The sequence below is a fragment of the Moschus berezovskii genome, chromosome 17 (genome assembly GCF_049115385.1).
Source record: "Moschus berezovskii isolate FMDL1 chromosome 17, NW_MosBer_1.0, whole genome shotgun sequence".
NCBI classification, from domain to species: Eukaryota; Metazoa; Chordata; class Mammalia; order Artiodactyla; family Moschidae; genus Moschus; species Moschus berezovskii.
This window is the reverse complement of record NC_142476.1, coordinates 45,032,778-45,057,288: the sequence shown is the minus strand read 5'-3', so window position 1 is coordinate 45,057,288 and position 24,511 is coordinate 45,032,778. Positions and strand designations below refer to the sequence as shown.

At 53.2% G+C, this 24,511-nt stretch overlaps 1 protein-coding gene across 4 annotated transcripts in view; it reads left to right on the top strand.

The window, feature by feature from the left end:
- The window catches only part of ACOT7 (acyl-CoA thioesterase 7), a 109,048-nt gene that overhangs the window by 69,830 nt on the left and 14,707 nt on the right, over positions 1–24,511 (top strand). For all 4 annotated transcript variants that reach the window (XM_055419436.2, XM_088845421.1, XM_088845420.1 and 1 more), the window contains 2 exons: positions 5,324–5,410; positions 17,043–17,159. In XM_055419436.2, the coding sequence (XP_055275411.2) occupies positions 5,324–5,410; positions 17,043–17,159 (204 nt within the window). The remainder of the gene's footprint in view (positions 1–5,323; positions 5,411–17,042; positions 17,160–24,511) is intronic.

Genomic DNA, 24,511 nt, shown 5'->3' with positions numbered 1-24,511 from the left:
GACTCCAGTGTGTCCAGGCTCTGGGCATGTGCCACAGGCAGTCAGCGACCTCAGTCCTAGGCTCTGCTTTCAGGAGGGCAGGTGAACAGGCAGGTCAGAAAAGGCACAGAGGGACACGGGGGAGTTGTGATGTCTAAAGAAAGACACAGACTTGGTGTTGGGGGAGTTCCTGGGAGAGAGGCTGGAGCAGGTTGAATGGCAACTCCCTCCCCGCAGGACACAGATCACACCCAGTCCCTGGGCCCTGTGACCGCAACCTGATTCCCGGAGGGGGTCCTCTGCAGATGGAATCAAGTTAAGGATCTTGAGATGCCCCAAATCCAGTGACCAGTGTCCCTGTCAGAGACAGAAGGGGAGCAGCAGTGTCAGCCCGAAAGCAGCAAAGAGAGGGGCTGGAAAGAGGCGCTGGCTGGCCTCTGAGGGCTGAATCCACCCCTCCTGGGGCGATTGCTGGCCAGTGCTGGGACAGAAGCTGGGGCTGAAGGCAGTCTCGGGCTTTGAGGGCCATGGGGTTAATCCTGGCTTACTCCTTTGACTGACTGTCTGGGAAACTAAAATTACTCAGGGTTTTCAAGCAGTTTAAACTCCTTCACTCATGAGATTATTTTCTGTTTGCCCCTCTGATTATAAATCTGATACGTAGTATTTTTTAGGATCTCTTACTCTCCAGTGATATTACTGTAAGATGGCATTCCGAATCTCAAACTTTTGTGATAGATTTTTATAAGCTCTTTAGTTTTGCCTTTTCTGGCCCTAATAAAAATGCATCTTTCTTGGCAATAGGGACTGACTTTTAACCACGTCTTAAAGAAGTCACATATCCATTCTCTGCAGGGTTTTTGAGCACTCCCATGTGCACTCGGCACTGGGGTCTCCTAACACTTGTGCCTCTCCCTGTGGGAGGACCCCTACCCCAGCTTGGGGAGGCAGGCTTGACCCTGGACTTGCCACCCCACCACCCGCAAGTCCCCCTGGATCTGCAGCTCTCCGTTACTTTTGCAATCAGAATCAGATTTCATCTCTGTGGCTGTTGCCTAGCAACCCCTGCAAGGGGCCAAGTTCATCTTTCAGGTGTCTTTTCAGAGAGTCTGGGGTATTTTTAGAAGCCCAGTTTTTCTTGTGTTTCCTCCATCTGACAAGATGAAATACAGTTACCTTGACTCTTCAGTTGATGACCATTAGTTGTCCAGCCTTAACTGTGTAGGGACTGTCTGGTCTTGTGACCCACCGTCCATTCTGGGGGCTCTCGGATTTATGACGGAATTAGCTCTGCCTCTTCCCTGGCCTTTGGGTTTGAAGCAGTGTTCACCTCGAAGTCTGATCCCCGCTGTCCCCAGTGTCCCCGGCTAAGACAGCCGGGGTCTTTTTTTATTTATTTTTTGGTTGTGCTGGGTCTTTGTTGCTGTGCAGGGGCTTTCTCTAGTTGCGGTGAGCGGGGGCTGCTTTTCCTTGCGGTGCTCAGGCTGCTCGCTGCATGGCTTCTCTTGCGGAGCATGGACTCTAGGGTGCCTAGGCTCAGTAGTTGGCACATGCGGTCTCAGTAGTTGTGGCTCTCGAGCTTAGTTGTTCCGTGGCATGTGGAATCTTCCTGGACCAGGGAGTGAACCCATGTCCCCTGCATTGGCAGGCGGATTCTTATCCACTGGACCACCAGGGAAGTTCACCAGCTGGGGTCTTGATGAGTCAGACCATCCCCTCATTCTTGGGCTGGGCCTGGACCCTGCCTCCCTGAGGTCAGCCAGTACCTGACCACCCCTGCTGGCCAGTCCACTTTGAGCCACCCACGAGAGTGCTTGGTGCCTGCCCGCTGGGGGCTGGCCCTGGATGGGAGAGCCTTCTCCCTGGGGTCTGGCCAGGCCTTGTCACCCCAACTCCCAGTCGCACTTGTGCTGGGGAGGAGGAGGGAGCAGAAGGACCCCCTGGGCTTAGACCCCAGCTCTGCTCCGTGGGGACTTAGCCTGTCTGTGCCTCAGGTTCCTGCTATGGGCACGAAGGATGGGGGTCTGTGCTTATCTCTGGCTGCCCGGGGAGCTCACTCAGTTTCTAGACATCATTCTGAAATTGCAGGTTCAAAGATGAGGCACATTAGTCAAGGTCGTGGTAGCTGCTTACACTCTAAAATCCAAGTGCCTAACGTTAGAGGTTTATTCCCTGTAAAGTCCTAATCCGGGGAATCTCCTCCAGGAGGTGGGGACTTTGGCCTCATAGTGCCACCTCTGTGTCAGGTAGCTCCTGGCATCTCGGAAGGGGAAGGAGCAGGGAGGCTGTCTGTCAGGGGCTTGATGGGTGGCCCTGGGTCGGGACACTTCTGCTCACTCTCCTGGGGGGCTGGGAAGTATGGTCCAGCCAAGAAGCAAGCGAGGAGACAGGCCTTCCCAGTTTTCCCTCCTGGTCCCATGTGTACATGCCACCCTCAAGGACAGTGACCACCATCCTGTCCAGCCCCACATCTGTTTGTTAGGGCAGCACTGGTCACAATCACAGATGACCCCTGTATGTCTGTGCCTTGCCCTCGAGCTTTGAAGACCCATCTCACATTTCTCTCTGGTTCCCCTAAGAGACAGGGCGTAAAGAACAGGGGAAGGGCCACTGAGGATGACCAGGGACAGGAGGTGACTGTGGCCCCCCCGGCACAGTACCAGCCTCTGGAGCCCCCCGAACTCCCAGAGTTACAGCTCATGGCCCAGGGATGGAACACTTGAGGGTGTGGGTGCATTTTCTTTCCTGTCAGAAGTTTGGTGTTTTCACTTGTTAAAAGCACATCAACGCAGGTTCCAAGAACACTGAATTAGTAGACACAGCTTAATTGATATTTTAAACATTACTACAGAACACTGGGGGGCATCTCTTTGACTCGGTGGTTATAGTTATTTCAAATGGCTTGTCATTTGAATAAGTAGATAGTTGACATGACAAAGATTTTTGTGTGCTATTTCCATTGTTTGAAATTAAAAAAAAAAATCTTCTGTCATTGTCCACCCGCAGACCTCTTAACTGGTCAGAGCAGTTCCTGGGAGCGGGCCAAATTTGAGGCTTTTCATTTCCATTCATGCTGTAAAATAGCTGCTTTGATGTTTTTTATGAGCAGGACACAAAGCAGAGAAAGCACCACAGGGTACTGCGTGGCTCTCGGAGCCTTTAGTTCTTTGCAGAGAGAGGCCCAAGGGAGGCAGTCCTTGAAGATCGGGGGTGTCGTGGGCTGCTAGTGCTGCCCTGGAATGTTTCTCTGATGGCTGTGGTAGCAGAGGGACTTAGCTGATATCCTCTGTGGCCCTCAGGCTGTGCCCCTCCACCCAGTCACCCCAGGCCACAGTAGGCATGGCCATGGGTGCACCTGACCAGCAGGGGCCATGATCTCCTGAGCAGAAAGAGGGTTTTGGGTGCTCTTCTCCACTTGGAATGAAATTAGGAACTGGGCAGGGCAGCGTTCTGGACGCCTTCTCAGGGACTCCCTTCTCATCCAGTGTAGTGTGTCCAACGATGTTTCCTTGAGACTGTTCTGGATGACCCTGGGCTTGGGAGGCAGATGGGAGAGGAAGCATCTCCTCCTGGGGGTCATCTGCACTGACCACAGTCCCCGGGGACTCTGGGGGCCCTGAATCCCCCTCCCTGAGCCGTGGAGCTGTGCGTGCCGTCTGTTGTCTGGTTTTAGACAGCATCCTTGTGGCCCTGCTCCCGAGGGGTCCACATCCAGGTCGGTGGGCTGGAGGGTAGAGTTCTTAGACCTGGCCTCTCGGTAGAGCATTCTTCACCAGCTCCCGACACTGCGATAGGCTGTGGCTTCAGACACGTCCCAGGTGGAGGGTCCACCCAAGGCTGGTGCCAGGACTTCCCAGGGCAGCTGGCTCCTGCTTCTGCTGATCACACAGGGAGCCCGGAGAGTAGGCATGGGGGAGCAGGCCAGTTGCCAGAACCCCCAGAGACAGAAGCTGACTGCTGATAACAATGAGAGCCCCGCGCCCTCCCCACCTCCCAAGCTGGAGCCCCTTCATGGCCTCCTTAATGACCTCTGCCGCAGCCGAGGGCCCTCCCAGCCAGGATGTCGAGTCCCTCCTGCAGGGCCCTCTTGGAGGAGATGGCACTTCACATACGAGCTCGAAACTTGAGTCTAAATCTCTCTAAGCTGGGAGGCTTGAGAACAAATAGCAAACATCTTGAGTTTGGAAGTTAGTCCTCAAAACTCCGGCTCACAGGAATGCAGATCTTCCTGCTTCAAGACCCCCGCAGACAACCACATGTCCTGGGATCCCACGTGGAGGGGCACCAGGCGGAGTCTCAGAAGCAACTGTCGACTCTGGGTGACCCAACCTGGGTCCTGAACACCGTTACCTCCTGCACAGGCTTTTCTGTCTACGTCCAAACACAGGAAGGACCTTTCTTCACCTGCAGGGTGTCTCAGCCATTCAGGGGCCCAGAAGCCTGGCTTCCTCGGCAGCTCCATCTTGCTGGGACAGGAAGGGGCCACCGTCTCTGAGCACCAGCTGTCCGGGCAGGAAACAGATGGGCATCAGCCATCCTTCCCAGAACGGTCTGGGAAGGCGGAAGCAGTCACGGCAGGGGGTCTGCCCAGAAGCCCCTTTGTTGAATTACTCACACCTGTCAGAAGAGTCAGTGTTTTGAGTGATGGTGTCACTTTCTGGAGATGGGGCTTTATTTCATCTTTTTTTTTTTTTTAAGTGCAGCCTCTTAGAGATTTTCAGCAGCAGCCATGCCACATGGGTGAGGGGTGGTGGCTTGGTGCTCTGGGAAGATGCATGGGGGACGCAGGAGGAAAAGCCAGCACCTCTTCCGGTGCTGCGTCTCTTGGGCCGGGTTGGCACCGAGGGCCAGCTGGAGTCCAGGGTGGGGTCTGGGGTCCCACACTTGCGGTGTCTCTGTCTGGTCTGGAGTCTCTACCTATTGCTGTGTTTAACGAAGTCGCAACTTTCAAGAAGCTGTGTAATAAATTGCTAAAATGTTTACATAATGGGGCATGAAAGTTGGATGGGTAACTGTGTCCTAACAGATGGCCACACCCATCCTGGGGGCTTATAGCCCAGAGGTGGAGGTGGTCAGTGGCTGCCCATGGGGCAGGGCAGGGCCTCACTAGGGACACTGGTGTCCCCAGGAAATGACGTCACGACCCACTATGCAAGTGGCTAATTAATCCTCAAGCCTTCCCCCCATGGACTGGAGTGTTTTGAGACCAGTGTTCCTTAGAGAAACCCCACCCAGGGTGATGGCAATGACCATGTGAACGTCAGGACAGTGTCGCACTGTGGGGCCCTTCAGCTGTAGAAACCAATCAGTCTCGTGACCTAATCTCTCTCCTTTATGATTTCAGAGCCGAACACGGTCAGCTACAGTCAGTCCAGCTTGATCCACCTGGTGGGGCCTTCCGACTGCACCCTGCACGGCTTTGTGCACGGAGGTAAGGACAAGTGACCCTCGTTGTCCCTTCCCACTCACTGGTTCCTCGTTAATCCCCCTAGGAGGCCATGCTGCCACCTGACCCAGTTTAGGCTCTTGTGTTTAATGAAGTATGAATTTCAACTTTTAAGAAGTTGCGTAATAAATTACCGAAATACTGTCAGCGCCTGTTTTTAAAACTGGTAAATGAAAGTCAGATGGGTAACTGTCCTAACGGAGGGTCACACACAACCCCGGGAGCTTACAGCCACAAGATGTCTAATGACTGCCCATGGGTCAGGGCAGGGCCTTTGGGGGAACAGTGAGGTCACCAGGGAGTGACAGTGTGACCCACCAAGAGAGAACGGTTAATTCAGCGTGGTCTTGCCTCTGGTGTTTGCTTGTGTTTCTTCCTTTAATCAGACTCCAATTCAGACAGCACAGGCCTTGGAGCTCCTAGCTTGGGGACCACAGCTGGCGCAAAAGAGGACTTGGCTCCAGCCTCACAGAGGGATGCTTTCTAATTTAACAGTGTGTGATTATTTTCTGTGTGATTTAAGGAAAATATAAATGGTATGTCATAATCCATAGTGTAATGGAGATAATCATCTCAGATGACATTAAAGTAAACTTAAAAAAAAAAAAAGGTCGATGTAAAGAAAAAATATAAGGGGAAAAGTCGGGAAGCATTATGGCAGTTAGCAGAAGTTGTGTGGGTGGTGGGAGTCTGGGCACTACTCCTTTTGGCATACAAGTGATTCCTCATCCCCCAGGTGTGATGGGCACTTGCACATGCTATTCATTTGCACTCTTCATTTCCAATTGCCTTGAATGCCAAGCTTTCCTTTATTCTCCACTGTGAAAACTCCTATTCACCCTTCAAAACCCCATTCAAATAGTGCCACTCCATGCATTACATTGATACTTCTACCAGGGGCTGCCTTTGGAGCAGGGCTGTCTTACTCTTTGTGTAGGCTCTGGGGTTTCACACAGAGTCAGAGAGATGCTTTGCAGAAACTTGTTCTGGAAACAAGAGACACAGGTCAGACTTGGGTTGGAAAGCTTGGGGTGATAGGCCCTAGGCCTGTCAGAATCAGGGAATGGGCCCTGATTTGAGATGTGTTTTTTCAAGTTTGTTTCTTTTTTTTAACTAATCCTCTTTTTGTGTATTTCTTTTTCCAATTTCATGATAATTTTCCTCTTTGAACTAAGCGCTGGCCACAATGCCCTTAGATCTGATGAACTGAGTTCTACCTAAGGGAAGCTGTACTTCACAGCAAAGGGTACGTTCAAGGCCCGTGAATGTTGTGACAGTCAGGGTGTCTTTCTACTTAGAGAGCTGCCGTGGCCTCAGCAGCTTTCTGTTCTTCACTAGCCCCTACGTCCAACAGCCAGGCTTCTGGAATTGCTGAGAACTATCTTTGAGACTCGTGGTGTATAGTGTGCTCAGTCGCTCAGTCATGTCTGACTCTTTTACAGCCCCACGGACTGTAGCCCACCAGGCTTCTCTGTCCGTGGGATTCTCCAGGCAAGAATACTGGAGTGGGTTGCCATTCCCTTCTCCAGGGGATCTTCCCAACCCAAGGATTGAACCCACGTCTTTTTAGTCTTCTGCACTGTAGGCAGATTCTTTACCCCTGAGCCATCAGGGAAGCCTCATAGAGCTCTGTTCTACCTGAAATTTGCGAAACTCTGTGCTAGAATTTTTGCTTATTTCATCCAGATTTTGGAAGTTTACTGAATATGATATTTCTACCATCACTGTCTCCTTGGCAGTAAGTTTATAATCTTCAGTCCAATCTTTCCTCACATGCTTGAGGCATTCATGAAATGCAGGCAGCAAGGGAATTTTTTGAATCTTCTAGAAATATATGACATTTTGTTCTCATTTATGGAGCCTGTGTGGCTGCATTTAAAACAGTCATTTTTTGAAATACATGTTAAGTGTTTACAGTGGCTTTATAATATTTAGTGCCTATTTTAGTAGGGATTTTGTGCTCACGATTTACAAATCATGCCTCATAATTTTACCAAAACTAGTCTTCTCTTCCAATGCCTCGTAACTCACCAGGAGGGAAGGCAAAATAAACATCATGCAGAAAACACTGAGCACAGTGATCTTACTGTATTTTCCTATAGAGAGAATACTATCAATCACCAAGAATGGTGTTTAAGTAATTTGAATGAAAGTCTTTCATAAACTGTACGTAATTCAGTGGATGCCAATCACAGGAGAAAATATTGAAGTGAGATCGATGCTAATTTCACTTTTTTTCGGTAACTCCATGCTGCACATGTGTTTTGAAACTCCTGCCCTGTTTTCTTTGGTTTGCACACACTGGGTAGTCTTCGCTTGAGGACTGACTCCTACTCTGCCACTTAGAAAACACACACAGTACAGACCTGGGCAGCACCTGGCTGGTATGAGATGTAGTGGGGAGGGCTGGAGATCACCGATGGGATACAGGACTCCCATTGGATGGGCTGCAGGGATGGGGCCTCTGATAACCAGTCGAGGGAATAGAAAAGATGTGGGAAGTGAACTGGAGGGTGCGGAGGACACTTATTTGCTGTGAGGGAAAGCGGCCTGAAAGAAGCACCTGCTTCTCTGGGTGCTGACTTTCAGGGCCTCTGTGCAGCAGCGCCAGCCAGGCTTTGGGCTTCTGCCTTCTGAGTCCTCCACTTGGAAGCTCTGGGATCTCGGCCCAGGAAAGGCCGTTCCCCCTCCACCCTCCCCTCCCCCATGGTTGGCTGAAAGGGTGACCCGGCAGCTGTCTGTGGGGTGTTTAGGTTCTTGCAACACTCAAGACCTTTTCATAAACTCACCCAAACCCCCATCCTTGATAAAAACACTCGGAGTAGGAATTGATTTTACTCCCCCAACATGATAAAAGCCTTAATGCGAGATCTTATTTGGAGGGGAGCCCAGAGGATCTTCCCCTGAGGTCAGGAGTCAGGCAGGTTAACATTGTTTTGGAGATTTTAGGCACCACAGTAAAACAGGAAAGAAAGCCAAAGTCACAAGAACTGGCAGAAAAGAAGCAATGCTCTCTGGTTTTGCAGATGGCACAGTAACATACCTGGAGAGCCCAGGAGATTCGGTGATAAAAATAACTCAAATAATTAAAAATTCAGGATGGTAGCAGCATACAAAATTAATAATAATAATAATTATAGAAAAGCTTGCCTGAAATAGAAAAACTGCTTTTCTTTGTTTTGGTTTGTAGATCTGTTTGTTTTCTGCAGCGTGCTTTCTGTCAATGGTTTTTTAACTCCATCATGACACATGACTTTTTCATATCTGATGAAAAGTGGGGGTGGTTTTGTGCCTTTGTCTCGGATTCATCTTCTTAAAGGTCTCGCTCCTTCTTCCATGTTGGTTCCTGAATGTCCTTTGCCGTGATTTCTCTCCTGGGGACTCGCCTTGACTGGCCCTTTGTTGACTGTTTTCCACATGGGTCTCCCAGCCTGAGAGGGGCGTTGCCACCACAACTGGCCTGACATGAAAGGAAGCTGAGACTGCTGGGCTTTTCTAAGACCTGTCTGGCCGTGGGGGCAGATCAGAGAGGGAAGACCCTGGAGGTGGGGGCCCTCAGCCTGGGCCCTGCTGCCCTGCGGCTCTCGGCTCCGTGCGCTCACCCTTGACGTGCCCGTTGTTCTCCTCTCCTGCCTTGAGGTCCAGCCTGGCCTTCCCACCTGGCCCCATTCACCCGCCCGGGCCCACACCCGTGTCTTCCTGGAGCGTCCTGAACCCCTCCTCCGCGGGCGGATGCATCTTTGCCGCTTCAACTGCCATGACCTCGATGCCTCCTCTCTTTTTAATGCAGTTTATATTGGATATAGCCAATTAACAATGCTGTGACAGTTTCAGGTGAACAGCAGAACATCCCAGCCATATACATACCTGTGTCCGTTCTCCCCCAAACCCTCTCTTGTCCTGGCTGGACAGCTCCCCGCTTCCTGCCTCCTGTGCTGACTGTGGTTTTCTCAGGCACTTGCCTCCTGGCACCCCATCTTCCTACCCTGCCTGGCCTCGCTCCCACAGTGCTTTTGGAGAAGGAATTCAGTGAACGTCCTGAGTGAATGGAAGATATCTTTTGGAAACACGGTTTGAGTTGACAGTGCCAGCTGGCTGTGTCCTGAGCGATTAGCAGCTTTTCTCTGTTAGAATCACAGGTGGTAGCTCCAGCAGGTGGCTCCCACATCCTCAGAACTGCTGGGTTGGGCCCACTCAGAGGACAGGCTCTGCCCTGTGCTTCATTGCCCCTTTTGTGGCCGAGCTCCTGCAGGGAACGCACCCCCCCCATCTGCCTGACCCAGCAGGCACTGGTACTCCACGCCTTGGAGCATCTGCCCTCCATCCCTCTGGCCCAGTCCTTCTCTTGTTCTCCCTGGAGCCTCCTGCCAAAGCTGGTGGGCTAGTCTGGCCCTCATGGTTCATCTGGCTTCCCCTGCCCAAGGCCCAGGGTCGCCTTCCCCTGCTTCTTCCGCCACTGCCATGCCTGCAGTCCTTGTGCTGTCCCGCCTTCCTGCCTGTCTTCCTTTCCTGCTGACTTCGGGGACCCAGGCCCTATCCCAGCCTAGGCTGGTGGCTCCAGCTATACAGCCCCCAGCCCACCCCTGATTCCAGCTGCCACTTCAGGCCTGGGATGGTTGGCACGGAGTGTCAGACACGATTCCTGGGTTCCTCCCAGCCTTAGCCCTGTGGTGGCGGCCAGACCGTCCTTCTGGTTGTGAGCCAGGATTCCTATGGCCTCTGTGACTCAGCCTGTCTCAGAAGCTCTGTCTCACCTGTCAGCCAGTCCTCTGGGCTCCAACTTCAAACAGCAGAGTCTGAGTTCTTGCCACTTCCACTGTCACCTCCGGGTCTACATATTCCCTTGGAAATGGCCTCACATCTGGTTCGAGTTCCCTGACCGGTCTACTCAGAGCTGAAGGCAGATTGAGCTGGGCCTGCTTAGGCCCCATTGACAGCTGTCTGGAGGCCTGTCTTTGTCTTCGGGTTTCTGGAATAAGAGAATAGGCCTTTCCTGTCCACCCCTTGTAAGAGCCCATACCGTGACTTGCCTGCTTGCTGAGCTCACTTTCCTGCCATGTGGACCCGCCACGCCAGCCCCAGGGAGGTGGGATGCACAGCAGAGAGGGGCCCAGGTGAAGGAACCCTGGGAGACGAGGCGTGGGGTCTGTGGGGGAGGCTCCTGCATAGACAGCCTCTACTGAGTGTTGCCGGGTGGCTGTGAAAAGGCGTCCTGTGCACCGGGGGAGGACTGGATTTTACTGAAGAGTACAGGACACAGCCCAGATGCTCCTCTCGGTTCCGTGGCCTCGTTTCATCGGAGCTCCTCCCTTGTGGTGGACAGGGCATCAGATCCGTGGCTGGGGAGGAAGCAAGGAGGCGAGAAGGTGTGCTTCCTCCTTTTGAGGAACTTCTGGTCTCCTAGGGTCAAGAGATGAGGGGGTGAAGGGTGCTTTGGGCCCCCGATACTCCATCATGCGGCTGACGATCGCCTTGGCGACAGCCTCCTGCCTTCCGGTTCTCACTTTCTAAGAATCTCTGTTTCTGAAAACACCATCCTTTGCTGCTAAGGCTCCCTGTTCATCAGATGACAGGGTGGGAGCTGGGGTCTAGTCACAACCCTGACGCCCCAGCTGCTGTGAACCAGCTTCTCCTGGGCTGGCCAGGGGGCTCCTGCTTGCTTTTCAGAGGATGCAGCGACGCCCACCCATGACAGCTTTCCTCCTGCCCACACCTTCCTGCAGGCTGCTCCCATGGCTTGGACATGGGATGGCTCCAGTCCCCCCTCTTACCAAAATGCAGAGCATCTAGCTTGAGAAACCTGGTCAGCCGTATGGCCTGAACGTGTCCTTCTCTGCGAATGGACTTTTGGTTTTGGTCGCCTGTTGCCAGCTTTCGCTCTCTCTTTGGCCGTGATCATTGAGGGCACAGCTCTGTCGGTGTCCTTCCCGTTCCACATCAGGAATGGGACTTCTCCACTGTTGGGCCTCATCCTGAGACCACAGCCCAGACACCTGAGAGGAAACTGACATCCGTGGGAATGAGTCTGGGTCTCGTGTGAACTTTGGCAAGGTGGCCACCTCCCTCAGGTAGGGGTCAGCGGGGAGGGGGGCTTGTGTATACCACTGCCCTTGTTCCCTGCTCTCCATGGCATTTGGAACAGGAAATCTGCCTGCCCTGCTTCTCCTGTTGCCTGATTAGAACAGGGAAGGCATTGATTTTCAAGCAGCAGTGAGCACACTTGACTGACCTTCTCCAGCTCCCTCATACAGAATGTGAACAGTGACACCTGGCCTCGTGGTCAGGCAGCCCTTCTCCCTGGCCCCGGGTCTGCAATGGTCGAGGTAAGTGGGCGCCAGATGCCCCCTTTGACGTTTTGTCGTTAGAAACGAGTCCTCTTCACTACACTGTGCATTAACCCTCCAATACAATCTTTATTAGCTTCCTTTGTTAATATTTCTTTGTCCTTGGTGTCAGAGACCTGCGGGTACATTTGAAATTGGGAGTGGGGAGGGTGGGGCAGGGGAGTGTGGGGAGGACTTCCCTGGTTGTCCAGTGGTTAGGACTCTGTGTTTCCACTGTTGGGGGTACCGCATCAATCCCTGGTCAAGGAACTAAGATCCCACAAACGTTGCAGTGTGGCCAAAAAAATAAATTGATTAATTTAAAAAATAAAAATAAAAAATAAACCTGATAGGGAGAAGCCAGACGGTCTCAGGAGGCTGTCGCTCAGCTGGCTCTTAAAATAACTCCCCTTATAATTTCCAAAGGGTGGGCTAGTTAAAATAAGATGAACTTACTACCGTTTTCTTAATATAGGAGGCCGGCACCCACACTCTGTCAGCCAGGATTAAATATAGAAATGGGGGCATTGCAAATCGCTACCCACAGTGCGGGCAGAGGCAGTGCCACCGAGCTGAGAGCCGCTAATGGCTGCTTTGGGTTTGCAGCAGGCGCAACCCAGTCAACCCGGCGGGTCCAGGAAAAGAAAATTAAGCCTCTATTTTTAAGCTAGTCAACGTGTTGTCAATACTTTTTTTAAAAAAGGAAAAGGAAAAAGCAACCTGTAAGCGGTTAAATGTTAGATTCAAAAATATCTCTGGTACTTGATGTTTATCTGTAAGTTAGTGGCCAAGCAGGTCTTATTTTTTTCCCTTCCTGTAATTCCCGAAATGAATGCAGAACTGAAGGCCAGCCGATCCTACAGTTTTGTGGTCATCTTTTAAACGACGCATCTCGGGCAATCAGGACAGCTCACAACAGACTGTAACTTGCCAAGTCCTCCTCCCATCGTCAGCGGCACCTGGGAATCGGTTGGTGAAGTTTTTCAGTAGGAACTTAGAAAGAAGCAGTTTTGGGAAAACGCAGATGCTTGATATTTTTAATTGAAGTATTAAAAAAAGTGGAGGGGAGATGGTGGCTTCCCCTGACAGGACTGCGGTGGGAGGAAGGACAGTTACAAACCAGGCGACTGGGTTTCTGATTAATTAATGTGGCTGTGCTGCATCTTCGGAGAAGGCAATGGCAAGCCACTCCAGTACTATTGCCTAGAAAATCCCATGGATGGAGGAGCCTGGTAGGCTGTAGTCCGTGGGGTTGCTAAGGGTCGGACACGACTGAGCGACTTCACTTTCACTTTTCACTTTCACACATTGGAGAAGGAAATGGCAACCCACTCCAGTGTTCTTGCCTGGAGAATCCCAGGGATGGGGAAGCCTGGTGGGCTTCCGTCTATGGGGTCACACAGAGTCGGACACGACTGAAGTGACTTAGTAGCAGTGCTGCATCTTAGCTGCAGCATGTGGTTCCCTGCCCAGGGATCAAACCCGGGTCCCCTGCCTTGGGAGCTCGGAGTCTTAGCCCCTGGACCACCAGGGAAGTCCCTGTTTTTGTTTTTAAACAAAATTTACTTTTCTCAGTGAACATATTGATTGTAATATATCTTGTCTGCAGTCATCATAGGGGTGTTTTGTGGTGACAGTCCTTCTTTGCAGACATCATAAAGGAGTGAGATTATGTGGGTTTTATCATCTTATTTCTGCAAGGACCGTTTTCTCTTAGCAGGGGGAACAAGAATATCTCAGACCAGACCCACGCAGCGACTGGCCCAGGGCTTACCCAGAAGAGGGGAGACAGCTCGTACTCAGTGTTTATTATTATACAGGCAGACCTTCTTTTACTGAGTTTCACTTGATTGCACTTCGGAGTTTTTTTTTAAACAAATTGAAGGCTTGTAGCAGCTCTGCACGGAGCAAGTCTGTTGGTGCCATTTTTGCAACTGCTCCCTTCATGTCTCTGTGACGCATTTTGGTAATTCTCCCAGTATTTCAGACTTGGTCCTTTTCATGTTTGTAACGGGGATCCATGATCGGTGATCTCTGACATTGCTGTCACAAAGAGATGATGACTCGCTGAAGGACCCGACGGATCTTTTAGCAATAGATTCTTCTCAATTAAGATGTGTACATTGCTTTTTTAGACATATACTATTGTACACTCAATGTTGACTATAGTGCAGTAGAAACATAGCTTTTATATGCACTGGGGAACCAAAAAATTCGTTTGACCCAGCTATTTCTAAATTCCCTTTATTGCAGGGGTCTGGAACTGAGCTCGCAATATCCCCAAAGTACCTGTAATCTCAGTTTTATGAGATCAGTCCCCTTCTCTCTGAGTAGCCCCCAGAGTCCACTTTGCACACAGGACCCCAGAGGGCCCAGTTATGCTTCACACTTCTCCATCGCATTTATAACAACAGATTCGGGGCTGTGGGAGCCATGGGCATAGGTTTCTACTTCCAGCTCTGACCTTGTACTTCCCACGCACACACTGCGGGGGCTGGGAGTCCTGCCTTTGTAAGGCCAAACACCGAGCTCTGCACACATCCAAGTTCTTCCCCAAAAGTTTTTCTGTATCCTGAATGCTAAACTCTACCTGCTGTCACTTCTCGATGACCCCACCGTGGTCCCGGGAGGCAGAGGTAACAGAGGTGGATGGGGATGGTCCAGGTGGGGGCCATGTGGAGCAGACCTCCCATCCCTTGGGGCTGGGGTTCCTCCTCTTCCTGGTCACCAGCTGCCTGTGTATCACTGTCCCAGGACCCAGGATAAACCCCAAATTGGGGCATCATCTGACAACAGACTTGCATGGTGAGGTCATGCTTGCTCCCGATGTGGGCACCAAGAGGCACCAAGGGCTCAGTCCAGGGGTCGGTGCTGTAAATACCATTGTTTCTTGTCAGGGCTGTGGCCAGTCCCAGGTCTCCCAGCTCAGACTTGTGTGCTGGCTGCTGGGGTGTGCACGGGGCTGTCTGTTCAGTTGTGAGACGGTATGCTAGTTTTGAGTGTGGAGTTTATTATCAGACATGCCCCTGAGCAGCTTACCTGGCTTTCTGTGGATGAGATGAGCACACTCTCCCTGGCCTCACCTGGGCTGACTGTGGTTGTTACACAGGTGTGGGCCTGGGGACTCGCTGTCAGAGCTGCCTCCTTGGGTCAATCAGAGTTCCTTTGGTCCTCGATCACCCAGTTGGCAGTCCTTTCTGAGTTCTGCGTGTCAGGTTCAGAATAGGTTAGGACATGGGGATGACAAGCCGTGTCCCCATCCTGTGCCAGCTCCCAGGTCACGTGATGCCATGTTCTGGGCTGGTGGGGGTTCTGGCATCAGGAACTCAGCCAGCTACTCACGTTCCCCCTCTCCCACTGAGCTCGTGTGCCCTGGGCTCGGGGCCCATCCCGGCCACACACACTAGATGCTGTAGTATTTTTAGTAACAGTGAAATCTCTTGTGGAACCTCTATCCACATTTTGGATAAATGGGGCAAAACGCTGGTTGAAGGAGCTGATTGTTACTTGTGCCATATAGCCTGCTCTTAACAGCTTCTGCTTTTCAGGATGAACAAGTAAGGGATTAATTTTAGGTACTCTCTATGTTCTAAGCATTAATTCCAACATAAATTCTTTTTGTCCAACCTCCAAGTCTCCCCTCCCCTGGTGATACCACCAGGTAACCTGGGAACCCTGGGTGCAGGAGCCCCTACCTTGCACACACTAATGTCACCCCCACCTCTCATCATGACCTTGAACTCTCTTTCCCACAGTCTTGTCTTAGTTGCAGGGAAAAGGCATATTGTTGTTGTTCATTCTCTAAGTCGTGTCTGACTCTGTGACCCCATAGACTGCAGCACTTCAGGCTTCCCTGTTCTCCATCTCCTGGAGCTTGCTCAAACTCATGTCCATTGAGTCGGTGATGCCATCCAACCATCTCATTCTCTGTCTCACCCCCTTCTCCTCCTGCCTTCAGTCTTTCCCGGCATCAGGGTCTTTTCCAATAAGTCAGCTCTTCACATCAGGTGGACAAAGTATTGGAGCTTCAGCTTCAGCATCAGCCCTTCCAATGTGTATTCAGGGTTGATCTCCTTTAGGATTGCCTGGTGTGATCTCCCTTGTTTTCTTACATAACAGCTTTATTGAGATGGAATTCATATACCATACAGCTTACCCGTTACAGGTCATTGATTTTTCTGTAGTGTATTCACAGCGTCACACAGCCATCACCACAAACAACTGTAGAACACTTGTATCACCCCAAGGAGAGACCTCCTACCCACATTAGGAGCCAGTCCCCACTTCTCCTGAATTGCCTGTGCCCAGACAACCTTTAGTCTGCTTTCTGTCTCTATGGACTTTCCTATTCTGGATATTTCATATAAATGGAATCCACAGATACATGGTCTTTTGTATTTGACTTCCTTTACTCAGCGTAATGTTAAGTTTCATCCATGTTGTAGCCTGTCGTCAGTACTTTGTTTCTTTTTATCACTAAGTAACATTCCATTGTGGGGCTTCCCACGTGGCACAGTGGTAAAGAATCCGCCTGCCAATGCAGAAGACTTGAGTTCGATCTCTGGTCTGGGAAGATCCACTGGAGAAGGAAATGGCAACCCGCTCCAGCATTCTTGCCTGTGAAATCCCATGGACAGAGGAAGAACCTGTTGTTCATGGTGTCGCGAAAGAGTTGGACCCAACTTAGTAACTAAACAACAACAATATTCCACTGTGCAGATACGCCACGTTTTCTTTGTCCTTTTAGCTGTTGATACACATCTGTGTTTCTCTGCTCTGGTGTATTATGAGCAAGGCCCTCATGAGATATGCATACAGGTTTTTGTGTGAGTGGATGTTTTTCTTTCTGTTGGGTATACACCTAAGAGTGGAATTGCTGGGTCATGTGCCAGCTCTGTGTCCAGCCTTTTGAGAACCTCCCAGCTGTTTCCAAAACGGCTCCGCGATTTCCATCCCCACCAGCCGTGTAGAGGGTCATGATTCTCCAGCTTCCCTCCAGCTCTTGTCATCTGGCTTTCTGATGGCGGCCACCCCAGAGGATGGCGTGACGAAGCTTTCCTGGCAGGATAGGCCACCTGTAGAGATTAGGAGCAGGGTCATCACTTTGTCAGTGGCTAGATCCTCAGCCGAGGTTGTCTTCCAAAGCTCCCAGGAAGCCAGGTTTTCAGCCTGAACCTCAGTCAACTTCAGCCCTAGAGGTGGAAGCAGGGGCATCATTTCCCATGACTTGTTTCCAGGAGGGGCAGTGGGCTCCTTTCCCTCACATCTAACCTGCTGCCTGTGCGCCTCTGCAGGGGTCACCATGAAGCTCATGGACGAGGTGGCTGGGATCGTGGCTGCACGTCACTGCAAGACCAACATAGTCACGGCCTCTGTGGATGCCATTAACTTCCACGACAAGATCCGAAAAGGTAACAGAACCCCGCCAACAGAGAGGGGCCACCTTGGCTACTTGGGTCTGTGTACAGTTTGCTTTTGGTTCACCCTTGCTCCTCTGGGCCCTGGTCTTTGCCCATTTGCCAGAGAAACAGAAGCCAGAGGCCTTTATCCTGCTGTGAGGTTGTTCAGTCTCTAAGTTGTGTCTGACTCTTTATGACCCCATGGTCTACAGCACGCCAGGCTTCCCTGTCCTTCACTGTCTCCTGGAGTTTGCTCAAATTCATGTCCATTGAGTTGGTGATGCTATCTAACCATCTCATTAAGGGGCGTCCTTGGTGGCTCAGACAGTAAAGAATCTGCCTGCAATGCAGGAGATCCCAGTTCGATCCCTGGTTTGGGAAGGTTCCCCTGGAGAAGGTCATGGCAATCCACACCAGTATTCTGGCCTAAAGAACTTCATGGACAGAGGATCCTGGCAGGCTCTAATCCATGGGACTACAGAGTCGAACAAGACTTAGCGACTAACACTTGTCACTCTTTTCTGCTAGAGGGTGGCATAAACTTACCCTCTTGAGGGGCCCGGGACACAGAGCCCTGTGAAGACCCCATGTGCACGGGTGCTGCTGCCGCACAGTGGTGGCGTGTAACCTGTTGGGGGAGGGGAGGTAGATCTCCTGTGTCATCAGCAGTGGCCGGGTCAGAGCAGGAAGCCCCCAGCCCTCAGCCTATCTGCACCACCCAACACAGAACCGGTGGCTTTCCCAGCGGAGATCCAGCCCCAGCCCCACCTGGAATTGGTTCCGTGCTCATCTCAAGACATACAGTGACTGTCCCTTCAGTCCGTTGTGTCTTCTGAGATGAGGCTGTGTGCCCCGGGATAGCAGCCATTCCTTCACTCTGGGGTCAGGGGTCCAGGTGGTGAGAGGGACAGAGAGAAGGCGGGAGTGGCAGAGAGAAGGCGAGGCTGACTCCTCACTCCCAGCATCGGGGAGCAGTGCCAGCGGTCCAGGCCTCTGAGGCCCCTTCCAGCTGGGGTCCAGCCCAGCCACATACGCGCGCCTGCAGACATGTTTGGCAAATAAGTGCTGCCTGCTGGGGACAGAGCAGCCTGAAGCGGAGCTGTAGGCGCCCCCTCTCCTGGCCTGGCCGAGAGCACGTCATCTGACCCACGCTGGACTGGGGTGGGTGCTTTAGGGGAGGGAAGGGGTGGTCTGTGGCTCCCCGCTTTCTGAACCCCTTCCCAACTAGTAGGTGTTTGCCCCAGATGCAGACCACAGTCCTTTTAGAATTTGCCCAAAATGAGTGGGTCTTGTCAGTCTTAGCAGGTCCTCCCAGGGCCTTGGTGCTGTATAAGGGGTGCTGTGGACGTTTGGGAGAGGAAAGATCCTCTCCAGCCATGAGTCCTGGCCCCTCCTTTTCTGGAACTGACTGCTCCCTGGGTAAATCACTGTGATCACAGCGTCCCTGTTAAACGTGATGTCAGAACCCACAGTGGACACCATGCTCGTTCAGTGCATCCCCAGTGCCCTCTGAGAACTGCCAGCTGAGAAGCGAAGCGGTGTTCTCCAGAGGCGGCCAGTTCCTCCAGGTCAACCCATCAGCCAGGTGCTTCACCGCTGATGGGAAGGCCCCAGAGGGTGAAGTCTGCCTTTGTTAGAAACAGGGAGCCCACCCTCCTCACCCTGGCTCTTCACCCTCCATCCCTCTTGTAACCAGGATCACCTTTCAACAGGGAGGTCGGGGGTGTCAAGGAGATGCTCGTTGGGCAAGGAGATGCTCAGTTGGTTCATTTTGAGGAAACACTGTGAACCCTGGCCAGAGGAGAGCACTTTTCCTGGGGATGCATTGAAACCTGGGAGATGTCAGGGCACTGTGGGTGCAGAAAAGACTTTGTTTCTGAAAAGTTAGTCTTATTCCAAAACACAGAGAAAAGGGGAGTTCCCTGGTGGTCCACCAGTTAAGACTGCACTTCCACTGCAGGGGGCACAGGTTCACTCCCTCCTCAGGGAACTGAGATCCCACATTCCTCAGGGCTTGGCCAAAAAAAACCTCAAAACACAGTGAAAGGGATCTTCAGTTTCACAAGCCGTGCTTTTCTGGCGGAACATGGCACTGTGGGTGGAGTGAGAGTGAGGGCTGGGCTGTGGGCTGCCCCCTAAGACGGTGAGCCCTCTGCACCCCACACCCCCACAAACCCCTCGCAGCAGCAGAGCCTTGGCCTTGAGCCTGTGCCGCCCGGGGCCCTGGAGCTGGGTCTCCCGGCCTGGGAAGCCCCAGGGAGCAGAGAGAATGTTTCTTTTTTCTCAGATCACATCTTGTTTTGTGTATAAAGGAATGTGGGCCAAACTGAAGTCACAGTTATGGAGTCTGGCCCGTTTCAGAGCAGTGTCCCCGGGGCCTTTAGACAGTGTCACACCTTATTTGTTGTTTTCCCGAGGAATGTCCCCGTGTGAAGCTGTCAACTTCTTCACCCCCCCACCCCCACTCCCCCGCTGTGGCTCGAGGAGGAGGAGCCTGGCCGGTCACTGCTGATGAGGGCTCAGTTTGCTTCAGATGGTTGTCACATGTCGTGTTCGACACGGAGGAGCAGAGGCCCCGCGGGAACTGCCACTCCCCAGCCCCTCGTCCTCTCTCACTCTGCTCCTTTCTGGGGCTTTGCGGGCGAGGGCGGCCGCGCCCGGATGACCCTGCGGGCTCAGGGTTCCCGGCGCCAGGCATCAGAAGAGTGTCAGACACTTGGTGAAGGGGTGGTGTTGACATTCCCCATGGTTCCGCTTCGATTTTCTGATGCAAATCTGCTGAGATGGCTGTGAGCCCGTGGGGCCCTCGGTTTGTTGACTGTGAGCTGCTGCCGGTCCTTGGTCTCGGCCGAGAGGGCGGGAGCTGATGCCACCGCCGGGGGGGAGAGCTGCATGGCTCTGTCCAGTTCTGCTGGCGGGAATGCAGGGCAGCGAGAGGGCGTGCGAGTGTTCCTGGGTGGCACAGCAGTGACCACAGCCTGGGGGCGCCAGGTGTCAGCAGTGCGTCCCCTCCCCGTTATGGAGGCCAGGTGTGCCTTTGGGGGCTATTATTCTGATGACCATAGGTGGGGTCTTTAACAGAGAGGGTGTGACTTTCTCTGACTGCCCTGTTTGAGCATATTTCATTAGAACAACATCTGGAATGGAGAGGAGGCCAGGCCTTTGGGTTGACCAGCTTCTCAGATCTTGGGCAGGAACTGTTCTGCTCTGTCTCTGTCCAGCCTCCAGGGAGGCTGCTTCCTCAGAGGACAGGCATTGGTGTGCTGTCAGCAAACGCCGGCCCGACTGTGGCCTCAGCGGTCAGTTGGGGGGGGGGTGTCTGTCAGGAAGACATGTGTGCAGCTTTGTGGCATGAAAACATCACCCAGAAGAAGGTCAGAGGACGACTTTGAATTTCAGCCACAACGGGTGTGTACTGAGAGGGGACTCAGTGGCACCCACACTTCTGACACAGTGGGGAGAGTGCTCTCTCATAGGATTGTGGCAGGTTTGCTGTTACCAACCAGATTCCTGGAGCACGCCATCACTGCCGCCTGGACCATGGGTGGCCCACCCCTTATACCCTCATCAACCCCCGCCACCAGCCCACATTCACGGTCTTTAATACCGGTGACCTGTCCTCCTGGTGACCCCACCAGGTTCAGCCCAGCCCCTCCACCGGCAGGCACTGAATATCCTCCAAGGTTTGTCCCCCTTCCCACTGGGGTCAGTGGGTTCAGGGGTCTTAGCGGTCATGCAGAGAGTCAAACTCGAGCCAGGCCGTCAAGATGGAGGAGGAACACTTTGTCCAAGAGTCTAGTGTCACATACCTGAGACCCCTCAGAAAGTGGTGCCAGGGTGAGGTCAGTGCTGGGGGAGGCAGGCCCCAACCACCCGCCTGATAACAGGGCTGCCGGCCTCAGTCGGGGCAAGCTGGTGAAGCCCAAAGACCTGAGCTTCCTTTCACTTGCTCTATTTCTGACTTTCTTTTTTGTTGTTGTTGAGATGCTAAAATGCTGAGAAAAGTAAAAAGGGGAAAATAGTTGCCTTTGCTCTAGTGGCTTTGGAGGCCTTGGGTAGGAAAACCTATAGGTGACCTACACTTCTCTTATGGAGAAGTGATCCCTCCAGACTATCAGGATGGGGAGTGAAGTCTCTAGAAGACACTTGTCGTAAACACACTCTGCCCCAGCTCCTTGGAGCGTAGACGCTGAGCTCTTCTCAAAGTTTGCGATGCTTGGCAGTGTAGCTTTGGGAAGAGCAATGTTTTAGTATTCTGCTTTCTTTTTCAAATCCCTGTCTGAAACCTGCCCTGGAAGAGACACTGTGTGCAGAGGGAGCTGGCGTGGCCTGGGTGGCCACTCAAGGCAGCCCCACCGTGATTTAGAAAAGGATCGGCTGTGACCTACAGCTCGGCTCACTGCAGGCGCCTCTTCTATTTAACTCTGGTGCCCGTTGCTCACTTTCGAGTGCCAGGCGTGGTGCTGAATGCTTTACACAATTACCCCTTACTTGGTGGGGGGTACGATTGTCCTCCCCAGTGAGACAGGAGCCCTGTTTATCCCCAGTTTTCTGATCTGGAAACTGCTGGTCAAGGGATTAAGGAAACTGCCTGTGGCCAAAGGGCGGGTCTGTGCTGGAACCTGGCAGAGACAGTCAGCTCCAAGGTCAGAGCTCTCGAACCCATGCCTGGTGCCCTCCCACCACCCTCTGGGCCTGAACAGCATCCACTGCCAGGGTCCAGGGGCATCAGCCTTGGCAACAACGCTGACCAGGTGCAGCGCCAGCCACCGTAGATGCTCATGCTGGGCTGCCAGAGGAGTGATGATTCCCCCCTTACATGTACGTGAGACTCCAGACTGAAACAGGACTGAGGGTTCTGCAGTCACTGGCCCAAGGAAGACCCAGCTCTGTCTGTGTCCCCTCATAGTCTCGGCCCAGGGACCCCTTTTCCTGCTGAATTTGGACATTTAGAGGCAGACAGTTCAGTCTCTGCTCCCAGCAGCTCTATGATCTGCTTACGTCAGGTTTACCCGCACGAGCCCCCCAGCACCATCTGCACAACGGTCAGTAGCCACACGTGGCCGTGATTCAATGTCAGTAACGGAAGTGTCAGTAATGAAAGGGCTACTCCCTGGTTAACAGGCCCGCAATCCTCCCAGAGGCTGCCGGAGAGAATCTGCTTCCTGCCTTTTCCGGCTTCTAGAGGCGCCTGTACTCGCTGGCTTGTGGCCCGTTGTCCACCCTTACAGCCACAGCCCAGCATCTCCCTGACCCTGCGTCTGTGGTCACAGCTCCCTCGTCCTCTTGGGAGGACCGCTGTGATGACCTAAGGCAGTTTCCTTAATCCCTTGACCAGCAGTTTCCATTCCTGGGTGATGCAGGCTGAGCGCCCACCTCAAGATCTGTAACCTCATCCCACCTGTGAGGTCCCTTTGTGGTAAATTCCAGCTGACACAGAGAGGCCGTTAAGGCTCCAGCCCACTTCTGAGCTCTGCCTTTTTCCACACCCTGGTCTCAACCTGTGAGCCCTGGGGATAGGACACTGGCAGAAACCCCAGGAGAGCAGGGGCTTCTCAACCCTTGTGGGATAGGAAGTGCTCCCCCTCTGTGGCCAGCTTCCCAGCAGGGGGCACGGGCCCCTCTGAGGTTCGGGGATTAGGGATGATGGGTGGAGAGGGTGAGCTTCCTGGCTCATCACAGAGTGTTTGCACTGGTACTAGGGTCCCTGAGAGCACAGCTGAGTCTCCACCTCTCAGACAGGCTCCTATGCCGGGGATGCCCCCGTGGGTCCAGCCTTGAATGGAGTCACTCCTCAACCTCAGATCCAGGACAACTGCCCATGTCCTGGGACCCAGGTGGAAGGGCAGGGGTTCGTCCGTGTCTTCACCGCTGAAGAGCTGGAGCTCCCTGCCTGGTGCACTCACCCGTTTGATTCATTGTGACAGCGTCAGAAGCAGCTTCTTTCCCGATGCAAATGTGCCTGCTGCAGAAAGAGAGGAAGGAAGCGATTTGTTTTAGATGTCACTTCTTATTATTGCCTTGTTGGAAGGACTCTTCTCACGCCCTCAAGACACCACAGGGCGTTCTGCGGGCACTCTCTCCCCTGGGGTTTGAGACACCTCCCCCACCCCGGGGCTGTGAGAGGACACTCAGACCCCCAGACGTGACATTCCTGGGCTTCTGTCCACTCACATACTGTGCAGGAGTGACCGTCCAGAGAGATGGCCGTTTGCAGACGAGGAAATCGAGGCACAACAGGCTCTAGGCTTGCCCCCTGCCCAAGTTCAAACCTAGGGCTGTGGGACCCCCAGCACCCGTGGGCCCCAGGGCTCCTCCCCAGGGCACCGTAACCTGGGGGATTGGCGAGCCCCCCGGGTGGCTCCGGACCTGGAAAGCCTGCCCCTCATGGGGATGGTCTGACTGTGTCAGGGCTAATCTGTCCCTGCTTCTGTGACTCGGAGAACTGGGTGGTCCCTCCTGGCCTCACTTCCTGGGATCCCACCCCATCCATGGTGGCACGTGGTACCCAGTGCCCGCAGGAGATGCTGTTTTTCCCCTTGAGTGTGTTCCACCAGTCTTAAACGTACTGTCGTCCAGGTGGGTTTGGGTATGTGATCTAGTGGGACAGTCCCCAGGCAGTGTCTCAGCCCTTTGGACCACTCTGCCAGGGCCACATGTGTCTCACTGCCCACCATGGGGCACCCTTGAGCACGTGGCAGGTCACACCTGCCTTTGCAGTTTCTGAGACAAAGCGAACAGGAGCCCAGCTGGACTCAGACTGGGATCGGGCCCTACCCAGACAGGTCCCCACTGTCCCAGGCTGAGGTTGAGACTGGCCCAGCACCCCCCCGGAGGTACCGGCCCTGCCCCTGGTCCCAGGGAGGAGGGAGGGAGTGTGGCCTTGCCGGGCTGCTCAGGCAGAGGCGGCCTCCATGGTACCTGAGGTGAAGCATCTACAGGAGGGGCCCCATCTGGTTGGAGTCTGCCATGGCCAGTGTCCGCACAGGGCCACATGTTGGTTCAGGGGTGAGGGGCACCCACTCTCATGGAGCCCCCAGGCTGTGAGGGAGCTGAGCAGACCTGCAGGTGCCTGGAGCTGGAATCTTAGAAGGAGAAGAGCTCTGTTCCAGAAAGAGGCGCTCGTGCAGAGGGTAGATGGGACAGGGCAGCGTGGGGGGTGGTCTATGGAGTGGGCGTGTCTGTTTCCACAAAGCTGGGCCTGTCGCTGGTGACCCCCACCTCTGTGGACTGACCGCTCCATGCTCTCAGGTCCTGGGTGGAGCCAGCGACATGGCAGTGGTTGGTGGGAGCCTTCCTGGCTCCTGGGAGCTGACAAGCCATGGATGTGGCCAGAGCTGCCCTGGGGTGTAACTGACCCCATC